At 40.7% G+C, this 27,932-nt stretch overlaps 1 protein-coding gene across 2 annotated transcripts in view; it reads right to left on the bottom strand.

Moving 5' to 3' along the window:
• The window catches only part of ATP2A2 (ATPase sarcoplasmic/endoplasmic reticulum Ca2+ transporting 2), a 58,861-nt gene extending 33,595 nt beyond the window's left edge, over nucleotides 1-25,266 (bottom strand). Inside the window, exons 1-5 of one of the 2 annotated variants that reach the window (XR_003973280.1) lie at nucleotides 24,611-25,266; nucleotides 23,882-23,899; nucleotides 23,711-23,793; nucleotides 15,654-15,758; nucleotides 11,829-11,967 (exon numbers count right to left, since the gene is read on the bottom strand). Coding sequence is in view for 1 of the 2 variants with exons in the window: in XM_030336707.1 (XP_030192567.1) it covers nucleotides 11,829-11,967; nucleotides 15,654-15,758; nucleotides 23,711-23,793; nucleotides 23,882-23,899; nucleotides 24,611-24,728 (463 nt within the window). In the remaining variant the exon portion in view is untranslated. The remainder of the gene's footprint in view (nucleotides 1-11,828; nucleotides 11,968-15,653; nucleotides 15,759-23,710; nucleotides 23,794-23,881; nucleotides 23,900-24,610) is intronic. The other variant, XM_030336707.1, reaches the window with a different exon arrangement.
• Between the last annotated feature and the right edge of the window lie 2,666 nt (nucleotides 25,267-27,932).

Raw genomic sequence — 27,932 nt, forward strand, 5'->3', positions numbered from 1 at the left:
TTCAGGTCAGGTCATGATCTCGCAGCTCATGAGTTCAAGCCCCGCATCGGGCTCTGTGCTGACAGCTCAGAGCCTGGAGCCTGCTTCGGATTCTATGTCTCCCTCTCTCTCTGCCCCAACCCACTCACATTCTTGTCACTGCCTCTCTCAAAAATAAACATTAAAAAAATATATCTAAAAAAACAGAAATCATAAACCTCTTCCCTTTATATATGCTTATCGGTCTTATGCTTTTTTAATGGCTGCATAGTTAATAACATACACTAAAATTTGGAGAATGCTTGGTTATTCTATACCAAACACTACTATAAGGGCTTTATGGGTTAAGAACAATCTTCATGATTCTAAAAGGTGTGATTCTCTTCTTTCCCAGTTTATAGATGAAGAAAAGGAGGCACAGAAAGCTAAGGTCACAGTGTTTATATCCACACCACACACTAAATCAGTCACTATTTTCATGGCCATCTAGGCATTTATAATTTTTCCCATTACAATGTTCTATGCCGAACATCTTTGTGTACGGAGATTACTTCTGGAAGATAGACTCTTAGAAGCAGAATTTTCTCACAAACATATACTCCACCAAATTTAATTCCTGCCATTTCCTAATACTCTCAATCTTGTATTTTTCTGAGCATTAGTAACAATCAGCACCTTATTTTCCAAAATTCTTTTATCTTCAAGATCAAAGTTTTTAACAAAAAAAAAAATCAACATCATTCTACATTTTTACATAGTCAAATCTGGTGATCTTGGCAGTTCTGTTTCACACTTAGGAAACATGTTCCCTATACTATGTGGTTTCTTCTAAGTTTTCCAAAATCTTAATCACAGTGACACGGATGGAGCTGCCACTTACTGGTACTGTGACTACCACTGAGTCATGGGGAATGGAGAGGAAGTAATTACAGGAAATCAGGAAATGCCAGCCCCAGGAGATTCAGGTAAAGCTTCAAAATCAACTAGTCCATTGTGATCTGATGGTCAGAGAGACCTGAGTTCCTTATTTCTCATGGTTCCTAGTCTTAGCTACCCTGACTAATGAATGAAGGGCCCTAGGTCTCAAAACTCTGCTTCTAATATATCTGAACTGATTTCTGTTAGATTATTTGCTCTTCTGCTTATGTACAATTATTTAAGGTTAAGACCATTTCTGATTGTAAAACTGAACTATGACTTACAGGAACAACTAAGATCATGATTTCTACATTATCTGGTTGCAGAGGCTGAGACCAATACCTCTAGCTAGCCTGGTTTTCCTACCCTCACTGCAAAACAATTCCATATGGGGGAAAAGGCTACACAGCAAACCTGCTCACCACCTTATTTGGTCATACATTTTTGCTTCTCCTTCTCTGATCCATGTTTATCATTTTAGAGCATTTGGTTTTTTTTTTTTTTTTTTTTGGTAAGTAATCTCTTCTCCCAACATGGACTGACACTCATGACCTCAAGATCAAGAGTCGCATATTCTATCAACTGAGCCAGTCAGGCACCTCATGTTATCATTTTAGAAACAGGTGAAAACTTTTTAACAATGTTCAGCAATACTATGTAAACTGCTTAACAAGACAATATTTTACTTAGTTACACCACTTAACTGTACTTCACTGCCCCCCCATTTTTATTAAGATCAACATATCACCCTATATAAGCTTAAGGTGTACAACATAATGATTTATGTATAAATTGCAAAATGATTACTACAATTAGGTAGCATCCATCAGCTCACATAGTTACAATTTCTTCCCTTGTGGTAAAAGCTACTTTTAGCAACTTTCAAACATACAATATAGTATCGTTAACTATAGTCATCATGCTGGATAGTACATCCCCTGAACACTTGTCTTATAACTCGAGTTTTGTACCTTCCGGCCACCTTCACCCAATTCCTTCACTCCTGCCCCTGGCAAACACCGATCTGATCTGTTTCTAGGAATTTCAGATTATTATAATTTTTTTAATTCTACATATAAATGAGATCACACATATGTCTTTCTCTGACTTATTTCACTTAGCACAACACCTCAAGGTCCATACATGTTGCAAATGGCAGGATTTCCCTCCTTTTTTTTTTTTTTTATGACGGACTAATATTCCACTGCATATTAACACATTTTCCTTACCCGTTCATTCATCAACATTTAGGCTGTTTCCATGTCTTGCCTATTGTAAACAGTGCTGCAAATAACATGGGGGTACAGTTATTTCCTTGGGATAGTGATTCCCTTTCCTTCAGATATACCCAGAAGTGGAATTGCTGGATCATATGGAGTACGTACTTTAAAAAACCACATAACTAGATCCTGAAGTGGATTTCTGCAGAGAAGGGCAAATGAACCCCCCTGAATTGCATGCAAAATTTTGAATGGGCCTCTGGGGAGATTTCATCAATTCTCAAAGGGACTGTGATCTAGAAATGATTAAGAACTACTGTGCTATGCTTCTCAAAATGTGGTCCACCTAAGAGCTTGGTAGAAATGCTGAATAACCAGGCCCCACTCCAGACCTACAGAATCAAAATCTGCACTTTAACAAAATCCCCATGCACATAAAGTTAGTGAAACACTGCTCTAAGCAGCTGGCCAAATCTGAAGGCCTGTTTTTGTTTTTAAAAGAGCCCTGAAGACGAGAATGATTTTTACATTTTTAAAGCCTTAAACGAAAAAAAAAAGATTTTTCTACAAAGACTGTTTGGGGCTCAGAGTCTCAAATATTAAAAGGCACCTGGGTGGCTCAGTTGGTTAAGCATCCAACTTAGGCTGAGGTCATGCTCTCATGGTTCGTGGGTTCAGGCCCTGCATCGGGCTCTGTGCTGACAGCACCTGGAGCCTACTTCGGATTCTGGGTCTCCCTCTCTCTCTCTCTGTTCTTCCCCTGCTTGCACTCTGTCACTGTCTCTCCAAAATGAATCAACGTTAAAAAAATATAAGAATTAAAAAAATTAAATTAAAATAAAATGGCTCTGTACACACACACACACACACACACACACACACACACACACACAGAGTTTGCCAACTCCTCTGTTCTACAGCACAGAATTGGTCACTTGGGTATTTGTGTTAGGGAGCTTGGCAGTTATGGATTAAGTGTTTGCTGAATGTTCAGTCAGACTACTCCAATCCTTTTTTTTCTAAAAGCCAAAGTACACCTGGATTCACAGCCCAAGTTAACAAATGATAAGGCCACATTATCAGAATCAGACATCTTTTAGAGCCAGAAAGCTCCTTTAAAAAGTCTACTCCAATTACCCAATTCTGTAGAGGTTAATCTGTCCGGCTTCATGCAGAATTAGAATAATAATTTGGGTCCTTCAGTGAATCAGTCATCTTTGAATTTTACAATTTTGTCTTTTCTTTCCCTCAACTGCTTAGAAACAACACTACTTCACAGGGGTTACTAATTTCCATGGCTGTGCAAGATGACTATCAAAAGTGAAACTTTTCTTCCTACAAATATTTAGTTACCAAGTTAAAGAATTAGTTTTTTTACTGACTAAATCCTGAAATTGCTGGCACTACTGAACGTTGACTTTTCATTTTAAGAAATAGAAAATCGATTTCCTTAGAAGCTAAAGCAAATGTAATTTCACGTTAAGAGTGTGTCATTTCTATCATTTACATAATCTTAAAGTAGGATTTGCTCCAGAGTATACTAGAGGACAGGAATCATCTAAGGGTATTTATGTCTTTGCACTGTTTGCCAACTCCGGGTTACCAAGATACATAAGGTTTGTTTTTAAACAATCCCGAAAACAATAGCCTGGAGAGTCAATAAATAACCTATTCCCCAGGCATACACTGGGACCCCCAAAATTCTAAAGTTAAAAATTTTATGACTATCATAGCTTGAATCACTTTGATAAGCAGATAATATAGAGAGCTTAAAAAACACCATGGCTTCAGAAGATGAAAATGTGGGTAACTATCTCCATTTTTTTTACTTGCTGAAGCAATTTTATTTGGCTCCTGTATTCTAGATACCTCTTAAGCATCGCATATGCTATGCATGCTTACACAATGTCTGCTGGGAAAGATTATTAGTTGGTATAGCAACATATATTTAATTTCCTCAATTCCTACATCTCTCCCTCAAAATGCCTCTTGGTCCAGCCTAACCTTCAGAAAGTTCAGTAAAACCACTCCATAGTCTCCCAAAAGCCAGCAGAAAGAACTTTATCATCTAAGTTTAGATGATCCTTATATCCAAAAACTGACTACAAAAAGGTCTCTTTCTACAAGTATTCAAATAGCAACTCCACATTTGCTGTCATCTACAAGATATTTCACAGTATTTTCCAGTGTTTTTCAATTCATCAAAGAATTCCTCAAACTTAATTTCCTAATTTAAAGCATAAAAGTTACCAAGTATAAAACCACAATTCATGCCATTTATCCCTTCAGGCTATGTAGAGAGTACACTGGCACTGCCAAGGCCGCCTGGCAAGAGATAATCTCGATGTACACTTAGAATTCAAATTGTTCATCTCTGTAGTTTCACAGAACCAAATTATTGGGCTAAATGACAAATGACACAGTCAATTAGACTACTAACCTAATAAAAGTAGAAGTTAAAAAGCCTCAACATGTATATTTTTAAAAAATAAACACTTATTTATCTGGCTCAGGTAAAGCAGTCACAGGAAGTTTTTCCTAAACGTTCCACACAACTCACCGTAAATGTCTAAGAATTACAGCCTACCCAATTCAATGACCCACTGCTTCTAGTAATTCAGCAAAACTGCAATTTCTTTCTTTCTTTTTTTTTTTTTTAATGTTTATTCATTTTTGACAGAGAGGGAGAGAGAAACACAGAGCATGAGCAGGGGAAGAGCAGAGAGAGAGGGAGACACAGAATCCGAAGCAGGCCCCAGGCTCGGAGCTGTCAGCACAGAGCCCCATGTGGGGCTTGAACTCACAGACTCTGAGATCATGACCTGAGCTGAAGTTGGACGCTTAACCGACTGAGCCACCCAGGCACCCCAAAACTGCAATTTCTAATTTGGACACGGATATACAACCACCATGAAAAGTTACCAAACAAAAATATACTGACAACCTAAAAATTAAATTGTGATTGGGCTTCAACATGATTAAAATAATCTACAAAAGCCACAACTAACACCAGACTTCATGACAGAAGACGGTTTCCCCCCTAGGATCAGGAACAAGACAAAGATGTCTGCTCTTGTCACTTCTATTCAATATTCTATTGGAAATTCTAGCTAGGGCAATTACACAAGAAAGAGAAATAAAAGGCACCCATACTGGAAAGATGCAAATGTATTTGTTTGCAGATGACACGATCTTTTATATACAGAAAATCTTAAGGAGCTCCTGAAAAACTACTAGGATTTCCACAACATCGCAAAGTATTAGAGCAATACGCAAAAATCAATTTTACATTATTAAAGAAAAATCTGAAAATGAAATTGTGACAATTCCAATTATACATACCTTCCAAACACAAAAAAAGCATAAAATACTTAGAAGACTTGTACACAGTGAACAACAGAATGCTTAAATAAACGGAAAGACACCCTATGATCACCAAGTAGCACTTTCCTGCATTGGAAGATTTAATGTTGATGCCATATTCCCCAAACCAATCTATACAGTCAGCATAATTCTTATCAAAACCCAAAGTTTTATTTTGAAGCTGATCTTGAGAGAGGCAGACACAGAATCCCAAGCAGGCTCCACGCTCTCAGTGCAGAGCTCAATGCAGGGTTCAAACTCACAAACCGTGAGATCATGACCTGAGCCAAAACCAAGAGTTGGACACTCCAATGTCTGAGCTACCTAGGTGCCCCTGGATGAATTCTGAAAAGAAAAAACACACTAAGTGAAGAAGGCAGTTTCAAAAGGCCATATATTGTATGGTCCCATTTGTATGCAACATCCAGAACAGAACTGTGGTTGCCAGGGCCTGGGGGCAAGGGGCAGGTGAAGCGACTGCTAATGGGTATGAAGTTTCTTTTTTAGGGGATGAAAATGTTCTGAAATTAGATAGTGATGATGACTGCACAACCTGAATATACTAAAAACCACTTAACTGTACACTTCAAAAAAGTGAATGTTACTGCATGCGAATTACATCTCAATAAAGCCGTTTAAAAAACATTGTGGGTACCTGGGTGGCTCAGTCAATTGAGCACCTTGATTTTGGCTCCTCCCTTCACTCTCTTAAAAAAATTAATTAATTAAAAAAAAAAAAAGGTGACCCGGACCTCCAACCCATCAAGATAGGACTGATATACCTGCTGTGTGTACACTAAATACACTGTATATTCTCTAGCACATGAACTACAGAAGACAGAGCAATAAACCAGAGACTCCGTTTCCTCAACTGTAAAGTGTTAAACTGTTCTTAAGTGTACAGTTCAGTGGCATTAAGCACATTCACACTGTTGTGCACCCATCGCCAGATCTTTTCCAGATCTCTTTTCATCTTCCCAAACTGAGACTTTGTTCCCAGTGAACAATTACTGCCCTTTACCCCCTTCATCTGTACACATCTACCGAGTGGCTGATGGTTAAGAACCAAACACTTGGAACCATTCACAGTATTGGCACACAAGCTAAGTTTAGCCATTACTCAATGTATGCATATAGACTTCCAATTATCTGTTCTGTACAGAAGATGCACAATAATCATGTTTATATTAGGTGAACCAACCACATACTTCTGATTTCAAGTTTCATTTTATTATTCACACGTTCAGCAAGTAGAGTACAATGTGTGACCGTTCTGCCCTTAAGGTGCTCACTGCCTAGTGGGATGATAATAGTATTTAATAAAATGTTTGCATCTTTCTAAAACTAGGAATCACCTCTGTTCTGCATCCGCCAGAATGGTCAAAATTCAACATGAGTAGTATACAAGAGGCCAATGTTCAAGCACTGCACATGCTTTTTTAACAATTCGTGTATAGTGGGGGGGAAGAGCTGGAAGGAAAAAGTGTTAAACTGTTAGAACTGTCAGCACTCCCTGCTAAGGATTCAGAAAACAGGTGAAGGCAGAATATGTTTAAGGGTATGTACTGCTCAGAATAGTTACTAGTAAATATATTCATCTAAGATGAAGGAATTAAATCCATCTTTTTTTTTTTTAATTTTTTTTTTTTCAACGTTTATTTATTTTTGGGACAGAGACAGACAGAGCATGAACGGGGGAGGGGCAGAGAGAGAGGGAGACACAGAATCGGAAACAGGATCCAGGCTCTGAGCCACCAGCCCAGAGCCTGACGCGGGGCTCGAACTCACGGACCGCGAGATTGTGACCTGGCTGAAGTCGGACGCTTAACCGACTGCGCCACCCAGGCGCCCCTAAATCCATCTTTTAATATTAAACAAATTGTATTCTGAATAGAAAGAAAGGGGAGCAGTTGCCAAAAGGTAGAAGGGGGTAAAGGGCAGTAAGTGTTCAATGGGAACAAAGTCTCAGTTTGGGAAGATGAAAAGAGATCTGGAAAAGATCTGGTGATGGGTGCACAACAATGTGAATGTGCTTAATACCACTGAACTGCACACTTAAGAACAGTTAGAATGGTAAACCTTATATTATGTATTTTACCACAACATTAGCAAATAAAGGACACTTCAGTAGACTGGAGAGCTTAGGTCACACACACTGAATCAATCATATTTATCGTTCCTAAACCATCAAACACAACATACAAAACACTACTTAATAGGAAATGAAAGTTCACATTGGGCAACAAGAGTCAGACAGATCAGAGCTATAACCAAAACTTTGCTGTGGTGAGATCTGTGCACTGGACAAATTAATAAATTACATAAAATCTGCTTAACCTCCTAAAAAAGGCCAGGAAAGTTTGGTGGTACTGAAAACTGAAAACAGAGGCCTGAATGGCTAGAGCACAGCGAGTGGCATGAGATGAAATCACAGAAGCAAGCGGAAGCCATATGATGCCACGTCTCTTAGGTGAAAAAGCACTTTATATTTCAAGTGCAATCAGGAAGCCACTGAAGAATTTTAGCAGATGAGTCAACAATAGGACCTTTAGGAAACTGCTCTGGCTGCTACATGGAGAAAGGACTGGAAGAAGGTGAGTGAAAAAAGAACCCAGAGCCCATTTAGGACACAAGGACAGTCCCAGGGAGAGCTGGTGACTGAAGAAACAGAATTTCACAAATTTGGGTGTTTTGGAAACAGAATCAACTGGTCTTCAAGAATGAGAGGGAAGGAACAAGATGACTCCCAAGCTTCTCTCAGCTAAGTAGATGGTTAGAGTGACACACTGCAATGGGAAAGCCTGGACTGGACTGGACTGAGAGGAAAAGACAAATCAAAAGAGAAGCTAGCTTTTATTTCTTCCAAGGGGAAGATGCCTTGAGGGTCAAAGTTACAGCTTCCTCTGATGCTGTTTACCACCGCCATCTACTGATGCAAACTCAGGATAAACACTTTGGTCATAATTTCTAACTTTTCATATAGATTCAATATACTAAAATAGCCTAACCAGCACAAAAATTCTTAAAATATTTTTTGTTTGACTGGCTGAACAGTTTATTACCAGATTAAACTGGAGAAATGGAAAACACACAAAGTCAAATGAAATCTCATAAACAAATTTAGGCGATGTTATCTGCAACTGCACCCACTACATTCCTATTTCTGGGAAGACAAGCTATCTTCCTCTGATGTTTCCTTCCCCAGTTACTAGCACCACACCATCCAGTCACCTTAAGCTAGAAATCTGGCCAGTGGCTCCGATTCTACATGCGAAGCCCAGTCAGTGCCATACACACATATGGTTATTAAAACCTGTCACTTTCCATCAAAATCTGAGACTCATTTGTCAAACTACAATGACTATAATTCCATGCTCAAGGGAGATTGTTATTTTGGGTTGGGACCTCGTAAAAACTTTAAAGACAGCGCCCCCAGACAACTCTGATGTGCATCTCTGCTTAAGAACCACTATTCATGGGGCGCCTGGGTGGCGCAGTCGGTAAAACGTCCGACTTCAGCCAGATCACGATCTTGCGGTCCGTGAGTTCGAGCCCCGCGTCAGGCTCTGGGCTGATGGCTCAGAGCCTGGAGCCTGTTTCCGATTCTGTGTCTCCCTCTCTCTCTGCCCCTCCCTCGTTCATGCTCTGTCTCTCTCTGTCCCAAAAATAAATAAACGTTGAAAAAAAAAAAAAAAAAGAACCACTATTCATAAACAAAATCCCCCATTATTCTTAATGCTACAGCTCTCGTTATGTCTTGGGTCTCATTACCTCTGGCCTACGCTATCAAAATAGCCTATTTCCAGCCTTTTCCATTCTGACCTATTTTCTGTATCACAGGCAGAATTCCCTAATTCATATTTCTGCCATAAAATCCACTGTGACAAATGGTAAAATGGGTATGAAGTTTGTAGATTAAAGTTTTGTATCAATGTCCTGATTCTGATAATTGTACTGGACTTATACTGAGGACATGTTCCTGATTTTATAAACACTCAAGTACTGAGGATTAAAAAGGCATCATGCCTACAATGTACTCTCAAATAATTCAGACAAAAAGGTGTAAATGTATAGATACAGACTGAAAGAGAATAATGCTCATGTGATAAAACATTAACACATTTACTGGGTAAAGGCTATGTGGGAACTTTGTACTATTGCTGCAATATTCTTATTCTTTTTAAATAAGTTTAAAAAATCCAATGGGCAAACTGAGGGTTGATGGGGGGTGGGAGGGAGGGGAGGGTGGGTGATGGGTATTGAGGACACCTTTTGGGATGAACACTGGGTGTTGTATGGAAACCAATATGACAATAAATTTCATATACTGAAGAAAAAAAACAAAACAAAACAAAACAACTCTGTACCCCAGCTGTTCGAGAGGCCGCACTCTTATCAAGAGTGTTGGTCCCGATAGGTCGGCCTTGCCTCTCATTGTAATAAACTTTGTTGTGACTGTCAAAAAAAAAAAAAAAAATCTAATGGGGCAGCACCTGGCTGGTTCAGTCAGTGAAGCATGGAACTCTTGATCTCAGGATCCTAAGTTTGAGCCCCACAATGGGTGTAGAGATTACTCGAAATAAATAAATCAATAAATCAATAAATAAATAATCAATAAATCCAGGGGCACCTGGGTGGCTCATTTGGTTAAGTGTTCAACTCTTGGTTTTGGCTCAGGTCATGATCTCAAGTTCTTGAGTTCCAGTCCAACATCGGGCTCTGCACTGACAGCACAGATCCTGCTTTGAGATTCTCTCTCCCTCTGTCTCTCTGCTCCTCCCTTGCTTGCACTCTCAAAAAAAAAAAAAAAAAAAAAAAAAAATGCAATGGCCCACTTCATTCTGAGCTGTACTTTTGTTAACACAATTAAATCAACGTGTTGGCATATAGGCAACACTGCTCCTTCCCTGGAAGAAAGAAAAATTATGGATGAGAGAATACCTATGACAAGGCAATTTCCCTTCAGAGGCCAAAAATACAGAACACAGGCCAAGAGATGTAGCACTTTGAATCCTGTTCATTAAAAGGAAAAACACAATGATGACAAAGAACAACTTCATCACAAGCCAGTGTGAAGCATTACCAAGACAATTCACAAAAAGAAACTGAGTACCACTGACCCTTGAATATCATGGGTTTGAATTGCATAGGTCCACCTCCATGTGGATTTTATTTACAACACAGTCCTATAAATGTATTTCCTCTTCCTTATGATTTTAACATTTTTTTCTCTAGCTTACTTTAAGAATACAGTATGTAAAACATACACAAAACACGTGTTGACTATGTTCTGCATAAGGCCAACAGCAGGCTACTAGTAGTTAAATTTGGGGAAGTCAAAAGTTACACATGGATTCTTGAGTGCCCCAACTCCTGCATTGTTCAAGGGACAACTGGTAAAAAATATTCTGAGCTAAGAAAGGTGTGAAAAACCAGGATAATGTGAATTATCCAATATAATATCTCCAGCAAAAAGCCTAGACTATTCTTATTAGCTCTAAGCATCCTGGGCCACCTAAAAACATGGCACCAATCTTGAGCAATGAGGATACGAACCCCTTTAAGATCTGTGGAGAGCTCTGGCCCTGCATTTTGGATTCACAAACTCTTTGAAACCCACCCACAGAACCCAGGCCAAGACCTCAGGCTCTGTGTTTTGTAAAAGTATTCTAAAGCAGAATTTTTTAGAGCCATGAAATTACTCTTAATTTTTTAATTTATTTTTGAGAGAGAGAGAGAGAGAGAAAGAGAGAGAAAGACTGGGGGAGGAGTAGAGAGAGAGGGAGACACAGAATTGGAAGCAGGCCCCAGGCTCTGAGCTGTCAGCACAGAGCCCAATGTGGGGCTGGAACCCACAAACCGTAAGGTCATGACCTGAGCCAAAGTCGGAAGTATAGCCAACTGAGCCACCCAGGCGCCCCTAGAGCCATGAACTTACTCTTAACCATCTACTTAGCCTGATAGTTACAAGTATGACTAAACATTGTGTCAAGAATCAAAACAGGAATAACTATGTAGCCCTTAACTAGTATTCTAAATTGCTCACTACAACTAAGTGTCAAATTGAGATTAAGTTCACTATTTCACTAGTGCTAGTGTTCTACAATGGACCAAAAGTAAGTACAATAGTTCAAAACGCTGTTTACAACAAACCTTGTGAATACAACACAAAGGAGGTGCCAAACACCTCAAAATATAGAGAACACTTGATTTGGTTGGAAATCACCAAAACCTGTTGATAGAATTGATACATGAGCATATTTTTAAAACACTTAATTATGAGCTTTGAGAAATGGAACTGCATTCAGATATACAATCTAAGATAAGACAATGAAAAACTCAACTCACCAGCAATTTCTACAATATCACCAGGAACTATGTCCTTAGCTTTAATCCGCTGTACACTCTTTCTGTCCTGTCGATATACTTTGCCCATTTCAGGCTCATATTCCTTAAGGGCTTCGATAGCATTCTCAGCATTTCTTTCCTATAAAAAAGATAAAAGCAATGAACATATACCCACCACTGCAAATTAGTATTTTATTCCAAGGAATCAAATTTCAGACTTCTCAAAAAAAAAAAAAAAAAAAAAAAAAAAAAGACACCAGAGATGCACATTCATGACATTTATTAACAATACACATCATAAGATGATAAACACTAGGCTCTTAGGATTCTGTGCTAGAAAACGAAGAAGCCAAGCACCTTAAGAAGGATAAGGGAATAAAACAACAGGGAAAGCCGTTATAGAATCTGTCATCCCCAAGCCCACTATGTAACATGGCCCTCACCTCCAAACACAGCCACACCACTGAAACCGATCCTGTCTCAGTAAAAGGTGCTGGTCTAGAATAGACTGCTTAGGGTCAGTGCAGGCTTTTTTCGCTTAACAGCTATGTGACTGTGCATGAGTTACACAACGCACAAGGTTTGGTGCCTACAAAGCTTAGACACTGACGCTACTACCTCAAGCACTGTGAGGATTAACAAACCATTTAGACTGTGTTTTGGCACACAGTACATGCTACAGGTCATCACCTGTAAAAAAAAAATCAAGTTACATCTCACAATTTCTAGGAGATCTTTCTACAGTACTGAAAACCAATAAATGGCTGGAGTCTCATAAGAGAACTGCCAGTCCCATACCGTATTTATTATAATACTGCATATGAACATATCAAAAATTAGCCACACAGTTTTTCTTTCCAAATTTCGAGATGAAAGATACAGAAATCAAAATGAGTAATGCTTAAAAAAAAAAAAAGCTACGGGAAGGTTCCTGTAAGGGGGTGAGAAAAAAAAAGAAGAAAGAAAAGCACATGTGCCATTTGTCTCCTCTCATTTTGGAGACTAAGCAATCAGAAGTGAAGGAGCAAATCGACACAGTGCATGCCCAAGAGGGCTACTCAGTGCACGAAGGACAAGGTTCATTTCTCACTTTTTGCTTTCTGATATAAAGCTCAATTTAACCTTTATTTGGACTGAATTTATCCACAATACCAGGTGATCTCATTTTTTACCCTACTCTAAGAATTATGGTCTGTTGTGAAAAATCCTGAAACCTGCTTAAAGTGAAATTGAGAGGACTCAAAACTGAAAGCTAGGGGCGCCTGGGTGGCTCAGTCGGTTAAGCGTCCGACTTCAGCTCAGGTCACCATCTCGCGGTCTGTGAGTTCGAGCCCCGTGTCAGGCTCTGGGCTGATGGCTCAGAGCCTGGAGCCTGCTTCTGATTCTGTGTCTCCCTCTCTCTCTGCCCCTCCCCCGTTCGTGCTCTGTCTCTGTCTCAAAAATAAATAAACATTTAAAAAAAAATTAAAAAAAAAAAAAAAAACCTGAAAGCTAATAGCATAGGTCTCACTTTTTTTTTTTAACGTTTATTTATTTTTGAGACAGAGAGAGACACAGCATGAACGGGGGAGGGGCAGAGAGAGAGGGAGACACAGAATCGGAAGCAAGCTCCAGGCTCTGAGCCATCAGCCCAGAGCCCGACGCGGGGCTCGAACTCGCGAACCGCGAGATGGTGACCTGAGCCGAAGTCGGACGCTTAACCGACTGAGCCACCCAGGCGCCCCAGGTCTCACTTTTTTTAATGTATGCATCCCTAAAAAAGTATAAAAGATGTTAAATTTGGGGACCTCATGATAAAAATAACTTCAACCCCATATAAGATCTGCTTAAAGAATATCACCTGCATCACCTTAAAACAGAACTACTAGAACATTTAACCCTAATTAAGTTCAAATGCTACTGATAGTGTAGAAAGAGTAAATTCTCAGCACTGTTGCTACTCAATTAGTCAAATGCGAAACTATTTTGCAGGACTACCCCTTCCCATTTATTCACTGTGGCAGTTTTAATTCCTTCTCTCTCTCCTTCAAGGTCATGTCAGGTAGAGTTTAACTAGACTGCTCAAGGTTAAGAAATGTCCCAAGAGCACTGTATTTTACTTCTACTAAAAATTAGCAAAGGTACATTTAAATTAGAAGCATTAAAGATAAATTATCTCAGACCCCAAGGACAAAGATGCCAGTTAAAATTACTTTAAAAGCCTTTCCTTCAACTCAAACAATCAAAAGGAGTATTTAGAGCATAGGAGTGGAAAAGGGAAACAAATGATCTCAGATTCAAATAGGTTGTATCAGGCATTCACTTTGGCAACATACATACTAAAACTGGAACAAAGCTTGGTTTCTCTATAGCTCCCAATCACTTGTCACCTTCTGTAAGAAGCCTTCTTTGATGACACTGGCCAGCAGTATGTGCCCCCCCACCTCCCAATACTACCTTGCACTGGATTTCTACTTTCCCTACTTCGAGAAGGCAAGCACCCTTCAGTAATACTCATACCATTCTGTATACTACGTAAATGAGATTAAGACCTAAAAATGTTATTTTTAAAACTAAGATGAACATAAAAGTCCTGTGAAAACTGGTGTAAAATTTTACTTTGGAATTTGGATCAGACTGAGGCTGGATTCAAATCTCAGATACTCTACATCCTACCTGTATGGCCCTTAAAAAGTCACTTAATCACTGTGGACCTTAACATCACATCTGTCAAATGGGAATATCATTTGCCTTACAAGATCACTGTAACAATGACATGGGAATGTATGTAGTATCTACCTCGTAACCGGCAGTGATTATTTAATAGGAAAATATGTATTATTAGCTTAAGAAGGACAATCTAATGCCATGTATTGTTTCTCTAGCCCATATTCACAAAGGGATCATTTCTACTTAAATATAAACAATTTTAGACAAAATGAAAAGGAATAGCACCATTAAAATTTTCTTCCAAATAGGTCATCTTTTCTATCTGATCCCACTATACAAAGACCTTCATGTTCATTTATAAGATCAGAAGTTTAAACTCTAACAGGGCTAACTAAGTATGATTATAAAATGTTTCCACTTAAATTAAGACTGTAGACGCACTCTCTTTTAGTCCTGAAATGGGTGATTATATCCATGCTTAAATATCAATACTTAAAATGAATTTGAAGTATTAGTCTCAGTCTGTTAAAATATATTCAAACAACAAAAAAAAATCAAACACATCAACAGTCTTAGTAAGCTGAAGTCCTCAAAGTAGGTATCTACAGAACAGTTAATTACAAAAAGTGGGGTGGGTAGGAATCCCATTATATTATGGTTCTATACACTGGCTTCCATTCTGTGAGTCAGAAAGGCCTAGGCAACTGAGGGAAAATAGCCAGGAGCATGCTCTGAAGAGAAAACAATTTATATTGCTAAATACACACACACACACCACCACCACCACCACCACCACCACCACCACCACCACCACCACCACCACCACCACCAAAAATCCAAGGAGATAAAACTGACATTGAGTTTATGAAATTTTTCAAAGGAAGCAGCTAGGAAATACAAAGATAGTGGATCTCAAATTTTCTGGTTTTTTCTTAAGTAGCTTCTCTCATCCATTATTTTTAACTCCATGTTACCATGAAGGATGAGCAATTTTAACAGCAAATTATACACACGCAGGAGAGGTCTAAAATGTTGCCATTAAACAAACAGACAAAAGAAAAAACACCTGTAGACTCTCCAGATTTTTTTAGTTAACACATAAGGAAAAAACAGATTAACACAGTTTAACTCACTTACATAAATTACTAAAATCTAGCACTGCATAATTTTGCTTACCTGCCATACACCCACAATAGCATTGGCTACTAATATAAGTAAAATTACAAAGGGTTCTACAAAGGCTGTAATTGTTTCTTCACCTTCTTCAAACCAAGCCAAAACCTAGAAGAGAAATGGCACGGGTTAGAACTGTAATGTGTTTTTAGGCTTAGTGCCACTTTACACCAGAAGTGGCGAGCACTAAAGGAATTGCAATATACCAAGTCTCTTTTCTTACAGTCCCTAGAAACAAATGGTGGCAAAATGTAAGGACATAAGCAACGGGCTTACGTCTCTTGCTCACAGTACTTCTTGAGAATCGAAACTATACAACTTCTTAATACCCTTCAAAAGCTAACTTTTCACATAATAACTGTTTTAAAATCCAAATAAAATGATTTCTGGGAATTAAATCCCATTCATTTTATATGTATATATTCAGAAGTAAAACTTAAGTTCTTGGTTTTGTTAAAATAAAAGGCAATCATCCACAACTCTGCTGACTTGTTTCATATCAAATTAATATCAACTAATATCAAATAATACCCACAGACATAAACTTATAGTAAAAATATTGTGAGGGGCGCCTGGGTGGCTCAGTCAGTTAAGCGTCTGACTCTTGATTTCAGCTCAGGCCATGATCTTATGGTTTTGAGACTGGGCCCCCACTGGGCTCTGTTTAGCGTGGAGCCTACTTAAGATTCTGCCTCTGCCTCTCTGTCCCTCCCCGCATCTCTACAAAAACAAAATAAAACAAAAACCTTGATCATGGACTCAAAATTCTGGAGTGCAAAACCTGATAATGTCCCAGTTATTTTCAGTGATTCTATTATAGGTCGCCTCTTAATACTCAAGGTTGTTCTGATCAGGAATATATTTTGAAGGTTATCCTACATATGACAGTATAGCAATACAGCACTTCAGAGATGACAGAAGTCCAAAAATGTTATTTACAACTGGACACAGAACACTGCCCCAAGAAAAATGAGCAGAAAATTAATTTCTAGCTCACACAACCATAACCTTGTCAGGACATAAAAGCTACGAGTTAAGAGAGCCACAATAAACTTCATAACTGAGCAAACTTAAGGTGGTAGGAGAACCCAACACAACAAATCTTTAATGATAAAGAACACAGTAAAAGAGCCATCTAAATGGTTAAAAACTCATTTCTGTAAAAAACTGCCAATCCAGAAAGGATGTCAAATGTATCTAATATTCAATCTAGGAGATAAGATTTGCCTTTAACATTGCTTAACATGCTTGCATGTTTCACAATAAAACCTTTTCTTTAAATCTATTTAGTAAACAATCAAGGTACTGGTTTTGATACTTTTTAATACCATGGGATAGGATTCATGGCAATAATGAAACCATCTATGTTTATACTTAGTGGAATACTATAAAGTGAGCTTTTACACATATAGGAAACATAGTAAACAATCAGAGAGATGAATAAGGCCAGGCCTAACATGGATTTTGCAAGATAGGGGAATGATGAACAAGAAATATCAACCTGAGCAGGAAAAAAAACCAGGAGACACGAGGACCAGGTTCTGATAGGTACCAATGACCACTGACAGCTAGTGAGAGAACCAGGGCAGGCAGAAAACCAGAATGAATATAAATGTTGCCACAAGCTTTCAACAGGGCATTCCTGGTGTTAAGGTCAGGCCTAGTGCCAAAATGAAAACTTCTCTAGGAAGTTATAAATTTTGATAGATGCAAGATCACAGCTGCTTTGATACTAGCCTTTCAAACATTTGCCAAGGAGAACATATCAGAAATAAGAAACTTAATTAGCTCTTGGGGGAGAAAAATCGCTCAACTTGAAGAGTAACTAGGACCTTTCCAAAGGTCAGTGAGGCATTAGCAACTGTAAGATAAGCTTCACACCTTGTTAAAAAGGGTATGAACTTCCCTCTTGGCAGCTAGTCCTGAGGAACAAACTTAAAGCAATAACCCCTAAGAGTTGGAGCAAAGGACAGGACTATCAGACCAAATCTCTACTTTTCAAGAAACGTGTGGTTCTTCTGCACAAACAGTATTTATCACTTACGTAAAAATCCTAATCTATACAATGTAGTAGCCTTTTCTTAACACTATATGACTTTAAATGTTTCTGTGTAAGATACCCAGGCATTCGTAATTATTTGAAAGTTCTACAAGTATATTAACTACTGTTTGATGAGAAACTAGTAGGCAAATTCTCAGGGTGGAAGGCTGGTGCTGAACCTACTTAAAATAGACAACCATCAACTTCCTGAATACTTTTTAAAATGTCTGTTTTGAAACCACAAATAAGCCAAATAATTAAATGCTACAGTCCAAAGTGAAGATCAACCCATATTTCGTTAACTGGTAGGAACCAATCCAGTTGTTCAGGTTCATATCATATTATGCGGTCCTTCATGGTTTGTTCTATTGTAAAGAAAACTTCCAGTGTATGTGGGATGATGCTGCTGACAAATGAAAGATCCCATGAGACGTGGAAGGGAGTGAGGAGGAGTGTGCGGCACAGGCATCTTTCATTTTGGTGAAAGATGCCTTATTGACATCATAGCACAGTTAGTTCATAATTACGGTTTATCCCAAGTTATACAAATGTTTGTATGAGGGAGAATGTTCCTAAAAATCTTTACTGAGAATAGGTGAACACAAATAATTATCTATTTATATTGCCTTGTGTTCGCCTCTGTATCCCCAGAGGCCTAGAAGAGTCTCTGGTACACAGATGATGCTATTTACTGTAGAGAGGCATGAATGAATGAAACAAAATTTCACACAACTTTTGCGGTACAAGACCCTAAGGGGAGTATATGAACTTCAACACTCAGGGTAAGAAGTAACCAACTTAATCAACACTATTCTACTGCATAATGTTAGGCAGGGTGTTTCTTCTTTCCTTTGCTTTGCACTATTAATACAGTACCAATACCAATCTTCTGGGGCTTATATAATCCAGCAAGTTCAAAGTTTCAAATTTGCCAATCCTATTCAAGGTAACCACTTATTAATGAATGTTCAACTACAGTTTAAACTGCTTCAGTACAGTAGGACAGGCTGTCTAGTTATCTGTTAAGACTGATCTCTGCACATCACAGTAATTTCTGATGTGACAACCAAAAGACGCTGGAGAGCAGAGTTTAATGAATAAAAGCAAATTTATGGGGCGCGTGGTGGCTTGGTCGATTAAGCGTCCGACTTCGACTCAGGTCATGATCTCACGGTTTGTGAGTTCGAGCCCCACATCGGGCTCTGTGCTGACCGCTCAGAGACTGGAGCCTGTTTCAGATTCTGTGTCTCCCTCTCTCTCTGCCCCTCCCCTGTTCATGCTCTGTCTCTCTCTGTCTCAAAAATAAATAAACGTTAAAAGAAAAAAAATTAAAAAAAAAAAAAAGCAAATTTTAATCCAAAGTAAAAAGGTATATTCCAGTGGGAGACAGTCATGGTTTTGTGACTCCATTATCTTAGCTCCATGTTGGGATAATGTACTGAGCTCTTAACAAGATCCAAAAAAAAAAAAAAAAAAAAGACAATGAGAGCATAAGCACATTTTTAAGACCAAGGGCACTGGCCTGCATTCCTCCTTTATCCTTAAGAAACTTGCGATGCCACTGGATACTCAAACACTTATTCAATAAATGAAAAAATTCACATAAAAAAAAAGTTTTAAAGAGAAAATGGAAGTTAAACGCTACACAAGAATGAAAAAAGTATCACCAACAAATGTTATGACAATTTTCTGAGGGTAGAAAACGAAAATTCTTTCAGCCATTAAAAAAAAAAAGTATGAATTAGACCATATTCTCTTCTGATCCACACACAAAACTTATCCCAGGGTCATGGGATTGAGCCCCATGTCAGGCTCTGTGCTGAGCATGGAGCCTGCTTGAGATTCTCTCTCTCTCTCCCCCCCTCTGCTCTTACCCTGTTCGTATTTTCTCTCTCAAAATAAATGTTTAAAAAAAATAAAAATACTGTTTTTAGATTTGAGAACATAATGTTTAAAAAGAAAAACACATGGGTGCCTGGGCAGCTCAGTCGGTTAAGTGTCCGACTTCAGCTCAGGTTATGACCTCAGGGTTTGTAGGTTCGAGCCCCGCATTGGGTTCTGTGCTGATAGCTCAGAGCCTGGAGCCTGCTTGGGATTCTGTGTCTCCCTCTCTCTCTCCCTCCCCTGCTCATGTAAAACAAATATTTAAAAAGAAAAAAAAAAGAAAAACACACATTCACCTTTCAAAACATTTTAAAGAAAGGCTCTAAATAAACCCATCAGTAAACTACCCATTTTATCTTTTTTTTTTTAAGTAAGAAATTAAAATACAGGGAAAAAAATAAAATCACATTATATAAAACACTTGACTATATTATTCTAAGAAAACAGATCTACATTTTTCTGTATTTTGAAAATGCTACCAACACAAACTCACTCAAATATCTATCTGTTCTATCAAAAGCACTAACCTAGGCTCTAAAAAATATTAAGAATCCCTTTTAAAGGGCCCAGGAGGAAGGAAAAACAAACTATTCAATTACAAGTGAGAAGCTGAAAAGTGCCTTGCTCTAAGAAAGTTTTAGTAGCATTTCAGAATCCATCGAAGTAGCTGTGGTGGGGACAGGGGGATGGAGGGTAGAGAAACTTTGACAAACCATGTTATCAGAGGACTTCATGGATACAGAGGAGGCAAATATGGCCCTCCTGCTCATCTCCTTCAGGTCTTTTCTCTAATGTCACCTTCTTGGAAGACTTCTGACCGCCCTACTTAAAAACTGCACTCCTCCCTCCTCATATTCTTATCCCTCTGCTTTAGTTCTCTATCACTGTCCAACAGACTACATGTTTTACTTGTTTATAATCTGCCTCCATTAGAATGTCAGCTCCAGGTCAAAGACTTTGCCTATTTTGTTCAATGCTATATCCCCAGCGTCTGTGCCGTGTCCCAGGTGTTCAATAAATACCTAATGAAGCAGTAAAAGAGAGAAAAGAACGGGTATTCCAGTAAGCAACCATATGATGTGTTAAATGAAGGGCAAAGTTGTGACTAAGAAGGACGTAAAGACAAACTGAAAGGACAGCAGGTCCTAAACGTCAAATTAAGGAATTTCTAATGTTACTTTATACGCAATGGGACAGAGATAGCTCACTTCTTCCAATCCAAGTGAACTTAAAAAAAAAAAATAAAATAAAGAAAACAAAAACTACTTATATTTGGTGAACATTACAAGTTAATCAAACTTTATCCCTAGGCACCTGGATGGTGCAGTCAGTTAAGCATCTGACTTCAGCTCAGGTCACGATCTCGTGGTTCACGAGTTCAAGCCCCACGTTGGACTCTGCTAACAGCTCAGAGCCTGGAGCCTGCTTCAGATTCTGTCTTTCTCTCTGCCCCTCTCCCACTCGTGCTCTCTCTCTCTCAAAAAATAAACATTAAAAAAAAAAACAAACCCTGTATCCATACAGGTCATGAGTGTAAAACATGAATGTAGCTTGCTACAGTTAACACTTAGTCTGACATCTGAAATAAATCACTAACGCCTAATACTTCTTTTTAACTTCAGCAGAACCTGAGGATATATCATACATCGTGTACATGTTGTAGAACTGCCTATTCACTCTTCCAAAAGAGCATGAATATTCTACCATGATTCTCCTGTTACATAGGAATAAACAGATTACCACAAAAAAGACTCAGTGATCTTTTGAAAGATAAAGAAATGAGGAATGAAAAGGTCAAGCACAATGTAGCAATAGTGCCAATTCCACATAAAGAAAATCAACGAAGCAAGTTTTAAATCCAAAATGTCTCGATCAACCAAGTCAAAGCAAACTAACAGTATTTCCTAAAATTTATTATGTTTCTTTATCAACCCATAAAATAAAAATGTCACCCAGTTCATTTCCTGAGCATTAACTCCGAGTAGTTACCAAAAAGGTAATTCAAATTTCAATTCCAAAATATAGCTCTATAAAGCTATAAAAATCCAACACACTGCCCTATGATAAAATTAAAGCAAATATTTTAAAACCCATTTGAAAATGCTTAGAAACTAGAAGATCCTTTCTTCAAAGTAAAAATCACATACATTACTAAATCAAAGTGCTAATATAAAGTCATTCAAAACTGGCAACTCAAGAGATCCTATACAACCTAAATATCCAAGAGCTTGTTTATTAGAAATAATGCCAGTGATGTTACAACACTGCCTTAAGTTACACACACAGAATAACTCAAAAAAATTTATTTCCTCTCTGCCCTGTATATACCAGCTGACTTACTCTAAGGGGTCCCTGATAACGTTATTGAACCCCCGTATTTTAATTACCAACGCTGAGGCTACTTCAGAATTATGCAGCTAGCTTAAACATAAACATTACACTACCCCAAATGTATTATTTGTTTTGTGCCATGACAAACTACTGAAACTGGTTAATCAAACAGCTCTACTCCTTTATCTTAATTGGTAAAGCAGCAGCCGTTTAGAGAGGGTGGGGGAGGGTGGAGGGGTGGGTGGTGTTGAATTAATCAAGAACAGACAGACATGTTAAGAGGTATAGAGTAATTCAGAATGCTGAATGATTTGCTATGACACACTCTTAATTTTATTCAATGAAAACCATAGAAAACATTCTTGAGGACTGAATTATTAATAGCTACATATCACTTTGCCAAATGGCATGATAGAATTTGTAAATAGTATTACTCCAAAAAACTCACCTCTTACCAAATTTCCCCCCTCACCTAAAGAAGTGCCCACTGCTTCCTTTTTACTTAGTTCTCAAAATAGTCTTCTACGATAAGGCTGTCATAAAGAACAAAGGAGATTTCTGGGGCTTGCATATGTACAAACATACAAAAATGAAACCTTGAAGCTCTGTCAATTTTGTGAAGCCTGAAAAAACATTACACTGGGTGAATTTCACTTCCCATCCTATTTTATAAGACTAATATACTGTAATTTAAAACAAAAGCGTAATGATAAGAGAACTACGGTGGATGGAGGGAGGGAGGTGGGTGGGGGATGGGCTAAATGGGTGATGGGTATTAAGAAGAGCACTTGTTATGATGAGCACTGGGTGTTATATTTAAGTGATGAATCACTAAATTCTACTCCTGCAACCAGTATTACATTATGTGTTAACTAACTAGAATTTAAATAAAAATTTGGAAGAGAAAAAAAAAAAAAGAGCAAAAGTCATTCCTTGCTGTTAGGATTAGGAACTTCTATGTCCTACTCATGACCATTTTTAGGAAAACTACCAAGAAGTCCACTGCCCAAGAAAAAATGCAATAAAAAATTAAAATTGAACAGAAAAAAAATGTTAATATAACCTAGAAATATCCTCACTAACCCATCACCCTGTTTCTGCTGTAGTCCTTTGCATTTCACTAGTTTCTTAGCAACCATACAGGACTCAATTCGGTAAGCACATACAGAACAAGAAAAAACACTATATGTTTTGTTTTTATTTTTAAGATCTAGAACCAATTGTACTGAACCTTGTTCTTTCTACCTAGGAGTCACTCAAGACAGGGGTCCAATTTAGATAAATATACCACCCTAAAGGTCAGTGACCAAATTTGGTCAACAGTAGTGCCATCACTGCCGTCATCATTCTTGTCACTGTCAGAAACAACTGTCACCTTGCCATTACCAGGAAGGGAGAGCAACTGGAATATTCCTTTTGTAAGTTCTATTTACAGACTACAAAGGGCCCAACATCATATTAGTGTGATCTTACACAGTAGAAGAACCCAAACAGAAAAAAGCCTTCCCGATAAAGAACTTTTTGATGTTAAAATCTCATAAACCACAAAAATTTATAAGACCCTGCGCCATTTGGCAACAATTTCTAACTGCACTGTCAATGTCAGGCATTCATTGATTTTCTACAACACAAATGGCTTCAAGTGTTTTGTTTATAATTTTAAAATACTGAAGTTGAAAAAAAATGGAGACACAGCTTAAATCTCTAAATATAACACTGCCACCCAATAGACATTTGTTTCTTGTTTTTTCATCTATGAAATAGAGTCAACTTTCTGAGAGAAAATAAGTTTCTTTATACTTACAAAAGATATACAAGCTGCCAGCAATAAAATTCTAACTAATAAGTCTTCAAACTGCTCAATCACAAGTTCCAACAAGGTTTTTCCTGTGAGAAACAAACATTTGTTGTAAATGTCATCTTAACATCAGAACACAAAGGGGAGGAAAAAAAAGAACATGTTAAGATTACTCACCTTCTTCAGCCGGTAACTCTATAATGCAGAAATTCGCCAGGCAACGTGTCAACAAGGAGGAAAAAAAAAAAAAATTAGCATGGTCTTTCAAAAGAGAATTCCTAAAATTACCACTGTCTTTGAAAGACATACCTAGGTATATGAACATTCAACCACTTTTAATAGAAACCATACTAAAATAGTAGCCCCAAGAAAACATGCAGTATTTGCCGTAACCAATACCTTAGGTCTACCCCGAAGCATAAAATCTCATCGCTACCTAAACAGGGCTCCCGAAACAAGGAGTCATTTCAGCTATGTCATGACTTCTGCCAGATGTGTAACTTTGGGTAGTACAAGAACGGTTAGAGGCATTCTCAACTGCAACGACGCCTCATAAACTGGCTGGGGACGAGAAAATGTCTCGCAGGGAACAACCCAGCTGCAGGAGACTCGTCCGTCTCTCCAGCGGGGCCCGCAGCTGCGTGCGGGAAGCCGGAGAGCTAGCTGTGTGCGGGGAAGGTCAAGGGTTCGAGGCGCGAGATCTAGGAGGCGCAGACCAGACCCCGGCGCCCCCGCCTGCAACCCCTCTCCCGCGGGCCCCGCGCGCGGGCTCGACCCGCCGCCTGCAGCCCTCGGCGGGCGCGGAGCCCAGACCCACGAGGTGGAGCCCGGTCAGCCATCTTCCCTGGCTCTCGGGCCCGCGCCGGGCCGCGCGGGGCCCCTGCAGCCCCGGCGCCGGGCACCTACCGTTGGAGCCCCATCTCTCCTTGAGCTTCTTGACCTGCTCCAGGCTCAGCCCTGTGCTCTCGTTGACGCCGAAGTAGCCCAGCACCTCCTCCACCGTCTTTGTGTGCGCGTTCTCCATGGCTGCGGGGGCCCGGCCGGCCTCGCCTCCAGTCCCCGCGGCCTCCTCGCCTCCGCCTCGCACTCGGGCCGCGGGCTCGTGCCACCCTGGGCGCCCAGGCGCTGACTGGCCTCTCCCCCCTCCTCCTCCTCCTGCGGCCGCTTCCGCCTCGCCGGGCGCTGAATCACCCCGCGCCCCCTCCCCCAGACAACCGCCCCTCTCGCAGCCCGGCCCTCGCCGGCGCACGCCCCTGGCTCAGCTGGGCGGTGGGGGGCTCCTGACCCTCCCTCCCCTCGTCAGAAGGGAGGGCCTCTTTCGCCCTCAACCGCCCACCGGGAGCGCAGGCCGCGGCCCCAGAGCCCCCTCCCCGCTCTCCCGAGGTGATTCGCGGCCCCACCCGGGCCGGAGGAGGGGGCGCGCGGCCGACCCCTGAGGGCGGAACGGAGCGAGGGCAGCGAGCCGGCAGGGTGGTGCGCGGCGCGCTCGTCCTATTCCCTCAGCTCCGCACCCCCGACAGCGGCGGAGGAAACTGCGGCGGAGGAGAAGGAGGTGGCGTCGGGGACGGCTCCGCGGCGGCTGCTCTAATAGCATTTATCCGCCGCTGCCTCCCCTCTCGCCGCCGCCGCAGCATGTGGACGCCGCTCATTGGCCGAGAGGGCCCAGCGCGGCGCGGGCGGCACGGCCCCGCCCCCTCCCCTCGGCTCCCTCCCTCCCGCGCGACTCGCGCCCACGCCGCCGCGCAGGCCCCGCCCCCTCCTGCGCACCGCCCCCAGGAACCCGGATAGAGGCCGGCGCGCGCCGGGCCGCGCTCGCGCAGTACGCGCCGTAGCCAGCGGCTGGCGGAGGGCGGAATTTCGGCGGGTCTTGGGCTCCATCGGTCTTCAACCCCGCTCACTCACGGACAGACCCCAGGGAGGTCGAGGGCTCACGGTGGGCCCCCTGCACTAGCTGCCCTGAGGATTACTGCCTGCCCTTCGGGGTCAGCCTGAGCCTTGGGCGGGGTGGGTGGTGGGGAAGGCGAGGCCGAGGAACCTGGGAACTCGCTCCGCACTGGGCTTTCCGAAGCGCGTTCGGGTTGGTGTCCTTGGCTCGCCCCCTCGCCCTCCGCCTCCCGGGCCGCACTCTGCATCCTAATCTGTCTCCTTCAGAGCCCCCTTCAGGAATCAAGGGGAGGAATTCCGCAGTTCATTTCCCACACGGCTCGAATGTATCGCTTCAGGAACACCGCATCCCACACCCCCAGCCGAGCGCTCTACCGCACGCAAATGTCAGCCCTTCCCCAGCGGGGTCTGCGTGCTCTGACCGAAGAAATCCCACTCGGGGGAGGAGGTTTTAATTTTTATAGCTCACACAGCCTGTGATACGTGTCACAGGCTATGCCACCATAACTGCTAAATAATGAGAATTGTGCTAGAAGGTGCTTCGCTTGGGCATTAAGATCAAGGCTGTTTTCTAGATTTCCAATTTCCCCACTAGGAGCAAGAAGGACTTTAATCCAAAACCTATTCTTAAACCTCAGAGGACTTGCTGCAGAGGTCTGTACAAAACCTAGGTGACAGCAAAATAAAGGGCATTTTTCTTCTGTAAAGTTAGATTACTAAACGGGAAGGGACCTCTGCCTTGAATTCATGAACAAAAGGTGAACATATTCGCATCACAAAGAGCAGCTTTCTTAAGCGAATATGTCGCAGAATGAAGCGTTTAGTCTACTTTTGTGTTTGGCGATAGTGTGCCATCCGCAAGAGCCAAAGCAGAGAAAAAACACCTCAGTTGTCCCCGATGGCTCAGCCTCAGGACTTAAGATGAATTCCTTCAGCAGACGCAAATCACAGTGCATTACCCAGCTGAAAAAATCAGGCACGTCATTTCATTTAATTATTTCCAAGGAGTGGAGGCTGGCGTGCAGTTTTCATTGATACTTGGAAAAGGACCAACAAAACCCTACACAAAACACACAAACAAAATTCTAGTGTATGGCAATGCGCTGAGAGAAGCAAGGTGGAAACTGGTTAGGTCACAGGATTGGAGCCTCCTCCAGGAGGGACACGTGATTGATTGCATGGTGGGGGTGTAGTAATGGAGGGCTGGTGGTTCTTTTCCCTCTGAGACCAGGTCTGCACCATTTCTTTGGCCTCACCTCATCTCTTGGCAACGATAGAAGCACTACAGGCAGGAGGATTGCTACCTATCTTCGCCTGGAAATTATCTTGGACATTTGACTTTGGGTCTCTGTTCCATGGCTCCACGGGTACTTGGGATTGTAAGCACCTGTAGTGTGATCATGAGTTTCTTGAGGGGTTCTCGACCATGACTTTTGTATTCAGTGGTCTTCTCGAGATTGTCAGGTGCCTAGTTCCATCTTATCATTCAGATCTCAGCTTACATGTCATCTCCTTGTAGATGTCTTGGCGGGCATAAAGTGGTTACCTTCCCCAGTCACCCTTGATATCCCATTGTTTTATTTTCTTCACAGCATTTATCTGTGATACTGTGTTTTTCTTTAGCTGTTTACTGTCTGTCTCCCCTTACTAGGAAACCAGCTCCATGAGAATATGGGTTTGTCTTTCTTGTCCATCCTCAGGATGTGGAAAGGTCTCTGGTATATACTCATCATTTACTGAACACCTACTGTTGGAATGAATGAGTCCTGGTATCCCTGATCTATCAGTGCCTTGCAAAGGGCCTCACCATGGGAGGAACCTCAACAAATTTTTGCTGAACCCAGGTTCATTGATTTCCAATTTGTGAAATAAACAGGAGGGCCTCTGAACTACTTGCCTCATGGGAATGATTGTGAAGGTTAGTCAGGTTTAATGAATACAAAACTAGGCAGCATTAAAGGCTTCTCGGAGAGGAGCAATGTGTAAGTTCTTATTGGTGCTGTTACCACATTGTCATCACCTCCGAGACTGTTCTTTGCAAGTCTGCTATTTGCGGGAGGTGGGAATATTCCTTTACACAAACTGATTTTTAGCCCAGAGTTGGCCCCTTCTGTGTCACATACCATTTATGCTCTTGGTTCCTCAACCTGTGGGTGTCTCTGAAATTTGTTTATAGGTTGCCAAAATTTAGCATAAAGCCAGCCTCCCAAGGGCAGAAAGATCAAGGTTCTCTTATGTAGAAATAAACTTATATTCAACTTATTTTGTGCATTGACCTAAACGTGCTTCTTGTTAACAAGGTTTAAAAAAAAAAATAAGAATGGGTTTTGAAAATACTCTATTG

Source organism: Lynx canadensis, chromosome D3 (genome assembly GCF_007474595.2).
Source record: "Lynx canadensis isolate LIC74 chromosome D3, mLynCan4.pri.v2, whole genome shotgun sequence".
Taxonomy (NCBI): Eukaryota; Metazoa; Chordata; class Mammalia; order Carnivora; family Felidae; genus Lynx; species Lynx canadensis.